The sequence below is a fragment of the Clavelina lepadiformis genome, chromosome 9 (genome assembly GCF_947623445.1).
Source record: "Clavelina lepadiformis chromosome 9, kaClaLepa1.1, whole genome shotgun sequence".
NCBI lineage: Eukaryota > Metazoa > Chordata > Ascidiacea > Aplousobranchia > Clavelinidae > Clavelina > Clavelina lepadiformis.
In genome coordinates, this window is record NC_135248.1 from 14,424,125 (window position 1) to 14,438,451 (window position 14,327).

General features: G+C 37.6%; 4 protein-coding genes across 5 annotated transcripts; 3 read left to right on the forward strand and 1 right to left on the reverse strand.

The window, feature by feature from the left end:
• Positions 1-1,497: 1,497 nt before the first annotated feature.
• Positions 1,498-3,813, reverse strand: LOC143471156 (uncharacterized). The gene is made up of 7 exons (XM_076969535.1): positions 3,406-3,813; positions 3,001-3,129; positions 2,682-2,741; positions 2,452-2,538; positions 2,226-2,354; positions 2,092-2,164; positions 1,498-2,008 (listed from the first exon to the last, which is right to left on the reverse strand). Exons 1-7 carry the CDS (start codon positions 3,730-3,732, stop codon positions 1,749-1,751), a joined length of 1,065 nt encoding a protein of 354 aa, XP_076825650.1. The 5' UTR covers positions 3,733-3,813; the 3' UTR covers positions 1,498-1,748.
• A 1,689-nt stretch (positions 3,814-5,502) lies between these two features.
• LOC143470552 (receptor-interacting serine/threonine-protein kinase 1-like) lies at positions 5,503-8,284 on the forward strand. 2 transcript variants are annotated; one of them, XM_076968764.1, is made up of 4 exons: positions 5,503-5,617; positions 6,349-6,536; positions 6,618-7,474; positions 7,590-8,284. In XM_076968764.1, the coding sequence occupies exons 1-4, from the start codon at positions 5,609-5,611 to the stop codon at positions 7,670-7,672; spliced, it is 1,137 nt and encodes a 378-aa protein (XP_076824879.1). In that variant the 5' UTR covers positions 5,503-5,608; the 3' UTR covers positions 7,673-8,284. The 2 variants fall into 2 exon arrangements, with proteins under 2 accessions (XP_076824879.1, XP_076824880.1); XM_076968765.1 differs by having other exon boundaries at positions 5,527-5,617; positions 6,352-6,536.
• Positions 8,201-10,011, forward strand: LOC143470551 (uncharacterized). Its single transcript, XM_076968763.1, has 4 exons — positions 8,201-8,221; positions 8,282-8,574; positions 8,653-8,787; positions 9,037-10,011. The coding sequence occupies exons 2-4, from the start codon at positions 8,349-8,351 to the stop codon at positions 9,891-9,893; spliced, it is 1,218 nt and encodes a 405-aa protein (XP_076824878.1). The 5' UTR covers positions 8,201-8,221; positions 8,282-8,348; the 3' UTR covers positions 9,894-10,011.
• Positions 10,012-12,436: 2,425 nt separating this feature from the next.
• On the forward strand, positions 12,437-14,237 carry LOC143471414 (receptor-interacting serine/threonine-protein kinase 1-like). The gene is made up of 3 exons (XM_076969869.1): positions 12,437-12,445; positions 13,206-13,393; positions 13,475-14,237. Exons 1-3 carry the CDS (start codon positions 12,437-12,439, stop codon positions 14,235-14,237), a joined length of 960 nt encoding a protein of 319 aa, XP_076825984.1.
• The last annotated feature ends 90 nt before the right edge of the window (positions 14,238-14,327 follow it).

Below are 14,327 nucleotides of genomic sequence, written 5' to 3' on the forward strand. Positions count from 1 at the left end.
GCACAACACGTTATGGATATCTCTTAAGTCACAGCTGTCTTCTGCGTTCAAAGTCAAAATCATTTCCTCTGATCAGGATTTAGAAAGCGCTGCAACCGGTATGTTTTGACCAAAAGTCTTCATTTCTTGATGACGTGTTAGTTTGTGAAACATGAACTCAGATCCGTTTATGGGCAGCTGTAGTTTACTTGTTGGCTTGAAAAAGTATGGACTGGGTAACAATGCCCAAAAAGCCAGAAATACAACAGTCGGCTTATTGTTATGGTTACCTAGTAGGCTACTTGGTTTTTGTCCTATGCTTTTACGATGCTAAAAAATTGCCATTTTAAACAACATTACAAACGCTTTGAAACTGAAATATCGCGTACGTTTGACCACATCGACATCATAACTAAAGTATATCAAAAAGTCGCATGCGAGTGAAGATAAGCCGTGTTTCTCTGTACATAAAGCATAATTGAATTTGCTTGTGACAAAATGATAGGCATGTAAAATGTTTTAAATTAAGTGCGGTAGAGAGACCATAATGATAACGAACATTCTTCGGACGAACTCAGCATGTGCTTGAACAAATTTTTTAAGCCTACTGACATCTAGCGAGTCGACATCACTGCACACGATTTAGAAAAGTCGACATCAAAATTGTGAAGAGAACATCGTGGTGGAACGAAGCGATGAGGAAAGCCATCAAAGAAGAAGAAACTCTTTGAAGGCGGTTTGTATTAAAAAAGCAGGAAACTCCGGCCCATTACAGGCGAGATAGGCCGCAGTGCACGGGGAATAAGCAAAATACGGAAGAAACGTTCCTGAAGACAATACGGACAGGACTAAAAAACCTCGGTTTTAACCTGGGCTGTTGAAATAAATTTTAAAGGACGTTGAATAGTACCAAGTATAGACCCGTATATTGCTACCGTTTTTGCATTTCGATAATATATTAACGACACTCAATGTAGGAAACAAGATGGCAAAGTAAGGCTGTTTTAGTCAAATGCTTGGCCGTAATTGGAATTTGTGGGATCCTTCCTTGAGCGAAATAAGAAACCAAACTGCTTCCAAAGACTCTTTCTTCGTTTTTATGGAAGCAAGCACTTGGTCGTCTTTTCCATTGTGTAGCAGCCAAAATTTAGTGCCTGGCTTGAAGGGTGTCGGACTGTTCAAACCGGTTTAAAGGGGTACCGGGTCGGAAAAGCTGGAAGTCGAATAATTCAGCCATATCATACCTCATAGCCCATCAGCTACAATCTGTTTAAACTGATTTAAATCATTTGGTCAAACGACTTCATATTTGAAATTGATTTTGAGCCATGGGCCAATAATGACGTCACACTGAAGAATCTTTTAAGCTTATAGGGATCGGGCTCAATATTGACCAAATGTTAATACGTCGTTGCACATTTTTTATGCTTATTACAGTAGTCAAGGACTTTAACTACTGAGCCATAGACCACTCAAAACATTCTTGGTGAATAATTGCAATACACAGACCAACAAATCTCTAGAAGGAAAAATTTTATTTACTGTACAACACCAAAGAATAGCACTTGCGTCAGGTAAGACATTTTGTAAAAATTACAAGAAGCAACACAAAATAGTTACCGCCACCAGCAGAAAGTTTAAGCTGTTTAAATCATCTTTTTATTTTGCAAAACTTCTTTGTAAATGTTTAGATGCGCAATTAATAGCAACGAAAAAATGAATAATGCAAACGCCACGATACCAGTGTGTTTTCAGATTTATTAGACCGTTTATGGAGAATAAACTGGTGGGTGAAATAGATCGCCCTCTGCCGGAGATTGAAGTGCGTTAAAAGCTTCTGTTTGCTTCCGTTGAACGTCGCTAGAGTCCAGTTGATCAATTGCTCTGGTCAGGGTTGTGGTGGTTGTGGACGAGGATGGAATCTGTGGCACTTGTTGAAACACAACTGGCATTGCAGGCTGTGGAGTTATTCCATGGGCCGGTACCGCTTGAATAATATAACCTGGCTGTGTCTGACCGGACTGAAGATCTTTGATAAAACAATGTAAGATTGCATTAGATGAAAATAACGTTATCAAAACTTACCACAATGAAAACAAAGCGATCACTAACTTTGGAAAGTTTGTGGTTGTTGGTTAGGTGTGGTTGCTACGTAAATAATCTGATGATTGGGAATCGTGTATCCCTTGAAAATAAAGTTGAAAATTTAATATTTTAGAGTTTAAATACTTGGTTTAATTTCCCACCTGCTCGCAACATCCAGTACAACATCCCTTAGGACTGAGGCCGCACGCCAAATATGAACTCGCAATGAGAAGGAGAAATGATATAGATGCGGCGACGATGACTGTCATTGCCACTTCACTAAGAGGTCCCTGGAATATAAGTTGTCTTTATCCCAGTTTAACTGTTGTTGCGATTGGGATAAAACAAAACCAGAAACCAATACGTAGCAAAATGATAAATCCTTGCCCATGGGATAATGATAGAAAGTTCCAATATGACAAGTGCAGCCGAGAATATCGCACCAACGACAGTAAATCCAATATGACAGTTGATCTACAAATAACATTAACGTGAGTGTGTATACAACTCATCATTTGAAACATGCACAAATTACGATGTTAAGTTTGACTGATTTTGCAAATTTTTGTTGCTAAAATTGCAGTTTGTAGACAAAATATGCTTGCTATGTTCCTCACAGCGTAAGGTGTAGCTTTTTTTCCTCCAGCCGCTATTCCAAAACCGCCGGCAACTATCACCTGGGTGTGACAAAGGACAAACCAATAATTTATTGAGACGGGTTCAAAATTTGTTGGTTATCTTAATTCTATTTTGATTTGAAAAAAAGAGACAATCCTGTTGTTCCGTTCCTAAGTTATAAATATGTTTGAGCAGCCAAGTCATTGCGTATTTATTCAGGGATAAGGTTTTACATTTCGAGCTGGAGTTTCTTATATCTCAAACAATAATCTCTTTGCATAAATGTAGCACGGTGATTCAATCTCAAACATTTCCTACCCAAACACCACACCATATTTCTCGACCAAGGCTTCGTGGTCTGAAATCGAAGTATTGGTAGCTCTTGCCATCGCTAATTAGAACAACTCCCAATATGACACATACTGATCCAAGAACCACTTCGGCAATCTAGAAATTAGGAAAAGCGTTTTATTGCTGGACCTACAGTTTACTGATGATAAGCATAGATTGATAAGCGAAGTTTTACAATCGCTGTTGTAATTTTGAATCAGTGTCGTCCGTAAACCTTGATGAGCGTACATAACCACAAACACAGTTTTCATTATGCCTGGTTGCATTTTTCCTCTTGGTTATTCAGTTATCACATTTATTTAAGATTGGAGTTATCTTATAACTTGTTCTTATTCACGAATTACACATTTCTTCGCTATGTTGGATACAAACCGCAATTCCTTTGAGTGCTCTGGATTTACTTGAAATGTAAATCTGTTGAGGTTGAGGTTGCATCACAGCTTGTGCCTGTGGTTGCATCACAACTTGTGCCTGTGGTTGCATCACAGCTTGTGCCTGTGGCTGCATCACAACTTGTGCCTGTGGTTGCATCACAACTTGTGCCTGTGGCTGCATCAAAACTTGTGCCTGTGGCTGCATCACAACTTGTGCCTGTGGCTGTATCAAAACTTGTGCCTGTGGCTGCATCACAACTTGTGCCTGTGGCTGCATCATCACAGATGTATTCATTGTTTGATAGGATGGAGGAGGAGTAGTCATTTTTACAAAGAACGCGTGCTGCTCTATAACACGGATAAACAGTTGTTTGGTAACTTAGTAATCTACACAGAATAATCGTTATAACAAGGCCGACATGTGTCAATCACTTTAAAAATTATATCATTAAGAATTAATTATATCATTCAATCATTTTCACATTTCTACCTTTCTTGTTCTAATAATGATACCGCATATTGCATGCGATATTCATTTGATAACTGGCGTTTAATATTATAACCACAGGTTATTTCTAGCATATTGCAATCACAAACTGACATTTTTCTACAACTATTATGCAATTCACGGAAATAAAACAGCTTTGTGTGTTAAACTATCATTTATGATTAACAAACAATAAAAACGTATGTGTGCCTCTTGTGGCAACATTTTGTTTATTACGTCGCTCAGCTATTTTCGGTCACATTCGATCAAATGAATTGAAATAAGTGAAAACCGTTTTAAAAGCCTTACATTGCCATGATGCATCTTTACCAAGGCTAAGTATCACACAAAAACCAGGAACGACTTCTGCTTGGATCACGCTTAGCAACAGAAAATCTCGTCAATGGTTGCACATGACGTACGGTATGTATTTTCAGTCTGAGGTTTACTGCTATAGCCTGAAGCTGTAAACGCTAATTAATTTTGTGCAACTGATGTTGTTCGACCAAAACAAAGGCAGCTGCGTTGCTTTTTACAAACACGAACACAATCAACAACTCATATATTATACCTGGTATTAACAATGTTGCACAAATGTATAGGCTTAAAGTATCTTTTGAATGTTCAACTTAAATATATTTCAAAGGGATTTTGCAACTTTAGTAATTTGTTTAACTGCTGTTTTTATCAAACCTAAAACTACACCTGCGTTGACGATTGATTAAAACATTGGCGCCCACATCGATAATCATGATACTGATTGTAGAATAATTATTTCATCCGATGTATTATTTAGCGCACGTTTAACTTATATCTAGCAATTTCATTTTAATCGTCTGTAGAATAAATTGCTTTGGGTTTAATTTTCCATCAAACCCGATGACGTCATCTTGTCTGCTACTATTACAGATCTAAAAACTTCCATCTATACTTAATTTTAACATTAGGCTTATCACTATACAGCCCACAAAAGTGTTCAAGTAAACCCTATCAAGTTCTTGTCTAAGCCTTGTGTTTTTTGATAATAATAAATGTCTGTTGCACTTTGCGCTTTCCAAATTTGCACAAATCGCCCAAGGCGAGTTACATTTTCAACTAATCTTGTTTCGTCTATTCCAACCATTCATTATTTTTGCAATTGCATAGGTTGCCCATTAATTTAGGCAAAGCGATAAGAGATCCAATGAGATAACGTAATTATTTTTCAACTCCAGGAATGTAAAATGCGAACGACTTAATACTTAACCTGAACAATGTTTTGAAAGTGATTGAGACCATGAAAATAAAGAATCTATGTAGATCGCATTTCAGTTTAAGGAATATTAGTATAATTTGACTGAACTTGCTTTGCTTTCATTACCCTGAATTGACTCCTTAAAGTTAATTTAATATAAATCGCTCACCACGTGGTGGCTTTGTATCCAAGGAAACGACGCGATTGTTCGCTCATAATCAGCAGCGAAAATTAAAGAAACATGAGGCAACTGATTGTTTGTTTAGAGATTAAGGCAAACAAGTTCCATTGAACAACAAAAACAACAACCTTTGACTAGTCCGTAATGATAAATCATAGATACTTTGTTATAATGCTGTAGGTTGTAGTTTAAATAAAAGCTTTTGTGAGATCGTTTCTGCACAGAATATAAGTAAACTTGAATTAACCTTCCAAAAAACAAAAACAAAATCGAGGTCTCGTTTTGACAGACTTGTTATAATGGAAAAGGTGAAAAAATGACTTCATTAAATGTATTAACATATGTGTTTAAAATAGGTTTAATGTGTGTTTTGCTTTTGGTTTCAAGTCATTGTTAAGCGTAGGCTAAGGCTATAAGCTATAATATACCGTATGATTCGTTGTGGGTTGTGAGTCTCGCATCAACAGACATCAAATGCAATTTGTGTCCATGGCAGCAAAGTACATTATGAAAGAGACGCTCACGTTAACTTTAGCAAAAAAATGAAATCTTCATTTTAATTCGTTTTGCTTTTTAAGTTGTACTTTGCTCTAATTCGAGAAAATAAATAAATAAATTACTCAGCAAAATTACCATGTTATGAAATACTTATCACGGTTTTGCGTCTTATTAAAATTATTGCTCAAACTTCCAAAACTATATAAAAATACCGTAAGATAAAAATATTTAAAATCTAAGCTTATTAAACTACGCAATGCTAAGTAATGTGTTAGGAAATCAAAATGCAATCTAGCGTAGGGGTAATAATTAAAACTATTTCAACTTGGCCCCTTGCAAAACATGCCGGCTGTCCTGGAAAGCTCTGTGAAATACGCTAATGCAGGAGTTTCAAACTCATGTTGCTCTAAGAGTCAAACAAAGACTTGGCTTCGACACAAAAGCCGCATTATACACAAAAAAGTTGAAAAAATACCACGATAGGAACGGAACTTTTCCAAATTTTGAGCTTGATATGAACACCCTCTTGCTTGTACTTTAGCAGACTGGAATTGAAAAACTCCGACAATTCTCTGCATCAGAAATCTTGTGCAATGTTAGAGGTAACTTCCTTGGTCAAGGAGGTTTTGGAACTGTCCGTTTAGGACACCACCAAGTGTTGGGAAGACTGGCCATAAAATGTCAACGTTTGCAGGGATCATTGGCTGAGATGAGACAAACCAAGAATGTGTAAGATAATTAATATTTGAGCAATAATAATGAGTGGTATGTTTCTTAGTTACAGGATTATGAAGAAAGTTCTTATTCTAGATTGTTAAAAGAAGTTGAAATGATGTTGCTGGCTGCTCACAAACACGTCATCCGCATCGAGGGATTGATTGATGAGGAGGATTGGGTTGGAGTTGTCATGGAGCACATGTCAGCCGGATCACTTGCTGACTTAATCTTCAACGAAGAGCTAGAAACTATTCCTCTTTCTCTCTTGCTCCGGATGTCATACGAGACGGCTGATGCCATCACTAACCTCCACAAGATGCTCAAGGATCTCAGGATCGCTCATGGAGACTTGAAGCCCCAGAACATTCTTCTTAGCTCGGATCTTCATTGCAAAGTGGCAGACTTCGGTGGAGCTGCTTTATCTCATCACACCAGGACAGCAACAGCGAGACCGGATAGAACAGGAGAAGGGAGCCAGTTCACTCTTCTATTTACTGCTCCGGAGAGGTTGGATCCAAATTGCGAGCGACTTACAACATCCATGGATGTCTACAGCTTCGGAGTGATCCTTTACATGATGATCGTTAGAAAGTATCCTGGGATCAGAAATGAAATGTTTTTCAGGATGACTGGGAAGTTTCAAGGCGTGTCCTTTCAACAAAAACTAATCAACGACATCAAGGATAGACTGGAGCGCGGTAAGGATGAAAAAGGCGTTCGGATCTTTTCTCTCCTGGAGAGCATCATGACCAAGTGTGTGGACAAGGAACCTTCGAAACGGCCAGCGATGATCGAGATACGTGACCAACTTCACCAACTACTGGCACCCATCAAACCATCCACCATCATGCTCAATATAGCAAGTGTACTCGAACACGTGACCATCACCGATGACGCACTTGATCAGGCGGCCAGCAAACCGATCAGTCACGTGGTACTTGGAGTAGATGGTGAGGTTTTAGTACCAACGAGCGTTTAACGGTGCTATGCTAAAGTAAACTATTTAAGCTACTGCTACGAAGACTGGTTTCAAGAAATGGATTTTAACCTGTTGCTTACGTTTAGAACCTCCATATCAAAGAAGGACAACTATTGCAAAGTCTTCACTGGAAAGCATCCCAACTAGCTCCGCAGGTTGGTCTTGTTAATTTTTGTATCGTGAAAAACTGCCAATTGAACTTGTTTCATATTTCATATATCCTGTTGTTGTTGTTGTTAATCCTTAATATAATTCGTTAACTCTTTTCAAACCAATAACGTTCACAGCTAGGTCGTGTCAAATGAGGTCATGAAGCTTTAGTTGCTAAAAAATAATCATTATCCGTTATAAAATAACGGGAATCCCACAACTGGTGTAATTTAATTAAGGTGAAGAACATAACATCTCAAACAGAGCAACATCTTTTCTTGATTTAAATTTTTTCTGTTTATTCAATCAAATATTCCTTGGGCCAACTATTTGCTTTATACAGTAGCCTACTTTCACGTCAAACTTTTCACGGTGATGTAAAAATAATCCGGTGTTAAAAAATCCGATTGGTGCAAAAGGAAAAATCTATTTTGTGAAACAATTTAGCCTAATTGGGAAAAACTGAATGTAAGCCCGTGTAAACAATTTTTTTTTATTTGTAAACATTTCATCTGAAATCGACACGTCCTGCCTTATTTCCGACAGATTTCGCGGTGGAAATTTACAGGTGTGCAAAACAGGATTTGACAGAAATCAAGTACAGTATTTTCAGGTAATTTCTTTGCAGGTTTTCGCAGAAAACATCACGTGGTTCTGATCTAGCACAAACAACGGCCAATGAAATCCTTCCACGGATGCAAGAGTTTCTTCAATCGATATCGTCAACGACATGCGATGACGTCAAGCTATTCATTACCACGCAAGCTCATTGTTGGAAAGCAATTGTAGCATGCCTTTGTAAAATTGAAAAATATATACCAGCAATCAAAGCTAGTCAGATCGCCATAATCACCATGGAATCGAAGCTGGGTGAAGAATGTAAAAAATTGGAAGTCTACGCAATATGCTGCCAGAATGCAGGTTTGAATGAGTGTATTTGATAATGATGGCGTCATAACTGCAGGACGCTAGCTTGTCATAATGTTTTATATTGTTTAGGTTTTCTTTACAAAATGAACGACCAACCAGACGAGTCTGAATCATTCTGTGTCAAAGCGATCATCGCGCATCAAGCGGCCGAAGATGTCGAGCAAGAGGAATGGAAAATAAAGAGAATTCATTCCACAATTCACAGTCAGTAACAGAACTTTCTATTTTTAGTTAAATGAAACTGGTAAAAGGAAAGTGGAGAAAATAAGATGCAGAAGTATTCGACAAAACAAAAACATGTTCTTTGTGTGATCGGAAGACTATTATTACGTCATATTTGCATATGCCAAGTGCCGTTATGATTTATTAATGAAAATTGCTGAAGAGATAAAAAAAACGGAAATAATTTTCATTTAAGACGTCCTCCAAATTTAACTTAGATTTCTTTTTCAGCTTTATGCAACTTGTATCAAGCACATCCATCAATGAAAAAGAAGAAAGGAAGTGACGTTTACCACTTTCTTCGAAAGCAAGAGCACCTCACAGGATTTCCCCGGTTTAGAAACGACTTTTTAACCTTGCGATTGATGATTCTTCTCAATCTGGATGATGACGTCAAACCTATTTGTAAAAACCTCGCCACCATGGCAACGAATATAACACCTCCACCTGGTGAATGCAATGACATCTGTTCTAAACTCAACAAAGCCGCCAAACTGTTATTTTCAAAAAACGAGGAGCAGTCGGCGATATCTTTGAGAACATGTGTGATGAAGTTGAGTGAATTCATTCTTAATCCATATAATAAATTTTGGCGGATTTACGAATTTATTGAAACTGTTAGTGACCTTTACAGCCAGCCCACAGCGTCTCAACTTGTCACCATTGAACTTCAAATCATTCCATTGTGTGAAGAGGTAATTAGCAAAATAAAGGAATTCCGAAACATCGACCAACAAATAAAGGACAAGGGCTTAAGTTTGGCATTGGACGACACCAGCCAATGTTACCTGAAGGTCAAAGGTTATGATAAAGCCCTGCAATTGTCCAAACAAGCACTTGAAATGTTACCATTGGACATCGGCCAAGATCAAAGTCATAGAGACTTCTTGAAAGGCAGGATGCTTTATTGCATTGGTGTTTCCAACTATAAACTAAAGAAATATGATCTTGCTATACCCGCTCTTTCTGAAGCAATCGAATTGTTTGGTAAATATTCTGGACAAAATGATCGAATAAAAGAAGCTCGCCGATATTTGGAAAAAATAAACAAACCATCATTTCGACCTTTTCGTATGTTTGGGTTATGATGTCATATCTATAGTTCCAAGTTCTTTTGCACTGTCAATAAAAAGAGATTGTGGCTTCCATGTAGATTGTGTGTGACATCATCACATCGGCACAGACGTAAAGTTTGTAGGTGTACTATTTTATGAAGTAAATTTCCATTTTTGTATTGTTTCGTGCAGCTGTTGTAAATATAACGTATTAGATGAAATGTGGTTTGATGATTTCCAAGCATTCGGTGAAACACATCAGTTTTACCAATACATTACAGCACACTGTTTTATTCGCGTTTTTTCCATCTTATACCGGACCCGGATCGCTTAATGTTTTACTCAAAATAGTTTCAGGCAGTATACCAAGGGTGCCTAGATCTGTTACATTCTAGAAAGATTATTTTGTGACGATTGCAGTAAAAGGCAGTGACATTTTTAATTACTGATTGAGCTTAAGAAAAACTGGTATAGATACTTAGTCGATGATGTATCCAATAATAATAGATGGGTCACGGCGGCTTTCATCATCTTTACGGTTCCGTGTCCAACTTAACTCACACATTTATTCGCTATGTTGGATACAAACCGCAATTCCTTTCAGTGCTCTGGATTTACTTGAAATGTAAATCTGTTTAGGTTGAGGTTGCATCAAAACTTGTGCCTGTGGTTGCATAATCACAGATGTATTCATTGTTTGATAGAACGGAAGAGGAGTAGTCATTTCTACAAAGAACGTGTGTGCTCTATAACACGGATAAACAGTTGTTTGGTAACTTAGTAATCTGCATAGAATAATCGTTATAACAAGGCCGACATGTGTCAATCGCTTTAAAAATTATATCATTCAATCATTTTCACATTTCTACCTTTCTTGCTCTAATAATGATACCGCATATTGCATGCGATATTCATTTGATAACTACGGTTTAATATTATAACCACAGGTTATTTCTAGCATATTGCAATCACAAACTGACATTTTTCTACAACTATTATGCAATTCACGGAAATAAAACAGCTTTGTGTGTTAAACTATCGTTTATGACTAACAAACAACAGAAACCTATGTCTGGCTCTTGTGACAACATTTTGCTTATTACGTCACTCAGCTATTTTCGGTCACATTCGATCAAATGAATTGAAATAAGTGAAAACCGTTTTAAAAGTCTGGCATTGCCATGAAGAATCTTTACCAAGGCTAAGTATCACACAAAAACCAGGAATGACTTCTGCTTGGATCACGCTTATAACAACAGAAAATCTCGTCAATGGTTGCACATGACGTAGCCTACGGTATGTATTTTCAGTCTGAGGTTTACTGCTATAGCCTAAAGCTGTAAACGCTAATTAATTTTGTGCAACTGATGTTGTTCGACCAAAACAAAGGCAGCTGCGTTGCTTTTTACAAACACGAACACAATCAACAACTCGTATATTATACCTGGTATTAACAATGTTGCACAAATGTATAGGCTTAAAGTATCTTTTGAATGTTCAAAGGGATTTTGCAACTTTAGTAATTTGTTTAACTGCTGTTTTTATCAAACCTAAAACTACACCTGCGTTGACAATTGATTAAAACATTGGCGCCCACATCGATAATCATGATACTGATTGTAGAATAATTATTTCATCCGATGTATTGTTTAGTGCACGTTTAACTTATGTCTAGTTAGTTCTGTTTCATTTTAATCGTCTGTAGGTTAAATTGTTTTGGGTTTAATTTTCCATCAAACCCGATGACGTCATCTTGTCTGCTACTATTACAGATCTAAAAAATTCCATCTATACTTAATTTTAACATTTGGCTTATCACTATACAGCCCACAAAAATGTTCAAGTAAACCCTATCAAGTTCTTGTCTAAGCCTTGTGTTTTTTAATAATAATAAATGTCTGTTGCACTTTGCGCTTTCCAAATTTGCACAAATCGCCCAAAGCGTGTTACATTTCCAGCTAATCTTGTTTCGTCTATTCCAACCATTCATTATTTTTGCAATTGCATAGGCTGCCCTATAATTTAGGCAAAGCGATAAGAGATCCAATGACATAACGCAATTATTTTTCAACTCCAGGAATGTAAAATGCGACCGACTTAATACTTAACCTGAACAATGTTTTGAACGTGATTAACACCATGAAAATAAAGAATTCATGTAGATCGCATTTCAGTTTAAGGAATATTAGTATAATTTGACTGAACTTGCTTGGATTTCATTGCGCTGAGTTGACTCCTTAAAGTTAATTTGATATAAATCGCTCACCACGCGATGGCTTTGTATCCAAGGAAACGACGCGATTGTTAGCTCATAATCAGCAGCGGAAATTAAAGAAATATGGGGCAGCTGATTGTTTGTTTAGAGTTTAAGGCAAACAAGTTCCATTGAACAACCAAAACAACAACCTTTGACTAGTGCGTAAAGATAAATCATAAATACTTTCTTTTAATGCTGCAGGTTGTAGTTTAAATAAAAGCTTGTGTGAGATCTTTTCTGCACAGAATATAAGTAAACTTGAATTAACCTTCCAAAGAACAAAAGCCAAATTGAGGTCACGTTTTGACAGACTGTTATAATGGAAAAGGTGAATTAAAAATGACTTCACTAAATGTTTTAACGTATGTGTTTAAAATAGGTTTAATGTGTGTTTTACTTTTGGTTTCAAGTCATTTTTAAGCGAAGGCTAAGGCTAAGGCTATAAGGCTAAAGCTATAATATACCGAATGAATCGTTGTGGGTTGTGAGTCTCGCATCAACAGACATCAAATGCAATTTGTGTCCATGGCAGCAAAGTACAATATGACAGAGACGCTCACGTTAACTTTAGCAAAGAAATGAAATCTTCATTTTACTTCGTTTTGCTTTTTAAGTTGTAGCCTACTTTGCTCTAATTCGAGAAAAGAAATAAATAAATTACTCAGCAAAAATACCATGTTATGAAATACTTATCACGGTTTTACGTCTTATGAAAATTATCAGGCCTACTCAAACTTCCAAATCTATATAAAAATACTTTAAGATAAAAATATTTCAAATTTAAGCTTATTACACTATACGCAATGCTAAGTAATGTGTTAGGAAATCGAAATGCAATCTAGCGTAGGGGTAATATTTAAAACCAACTCAACTTGGCCCCTTGCAAAACATGTCGGCTGTCCTGGAAAGCTCTGTAAAATACGCTAATGCAGGAGTTTCAAACTCATATTGCTCTAAGGGTCAAACAAAGACTTGGCTTCGACACAAAAGCTGCATTATAAACAAAAAAGTTGAAAAAATACCACGATAGGAACGGACCTTTTCCAAATTTTGAGCTTGATATGAACACCCTCTTGCTTGTACTTTAGCAGACTGGAAGTGAAAAACTCCGACAATTCTCTGCATCAGAAATCTTGTGCAATGTTAGAGGTAACTTCCTTGGTCAAGGAGGTTTTGGAACTGTCCGTTTAGGACACCACCAAGTGTTGGGAAGACTGGCCATAAAGTGTCAACGTCTGCAGAGATCATTGGCTGAGATGAGACAAACCAAGAATGTGTAAGATAGTTAATAATTGAGCAATAAATATGAGTAGTTTGTTTCTTAGTTACATGATTATGAAGAAAGTTCTTATTCTAGATTGTTAAAAGAGGTTGAAATGATGTTGCTGGCTGCTCACAAACACGTCATCCGCATCGAGGGATTGATTGATGAGGAGGATTGGGTTGGAGTTGTCATGGAGCACATGTCAGCCGGATCACTTGCTGACTTGATCTTCAACGAAGAGCTGGAAACTATTCCTCTTCTTCTCTTGCTCCGGATGTCATACGAGACGTTTAATGCCGTCACCAACCTCCACAAGATGTTCAAGGATCTTAGGATCGCTCATGGAGACTTGAAGCCCCAGAACATTCTTCTTAGCTCGGATCTTCATTGTAAAGTGGCAGACTTCGGTGGAGCCGCTTTATCTCATCACACCAGGACAGCGACAGCGAGACCGGATAAAACAGGAGAAGGGAGTCAGTTAACTCTTCTATTTACTGCTCCGGAGAGGTTGGATCCAAATTGCGACCGGCTCACAACATCCATGGATGTCTACAGCTTCGGAGTGATTCTCTACATGATGATCGTTAGAAAGTATCCTGGGATCAGAAATGAAATGATTTTCAGGATGACTGGGAAGTTTCAAGGCGTGTCCTTTCAACAAAAACTAATCAAAGACATCAAGGATATACTGAAGCGGGGTAAAGATGAGCAAGGTGTTCGGATCATTTCTCTCCTGGAGAGCATCATGACCAAGTGTGTGGACAAAGAACCTTCGAAACGACCAGCGATGATCGAGATACGTGACCAACTTCACCAACTGCTGGCAACCATCAAACCATTAAACCATCCACCATAATGTGCCAGGCTGCGAGTGCCGTCGAACACGTGACCAACACCGATGACGTACTTGATCAGGAGGCCAGCAAACCGATCAGTCACGTGGTAC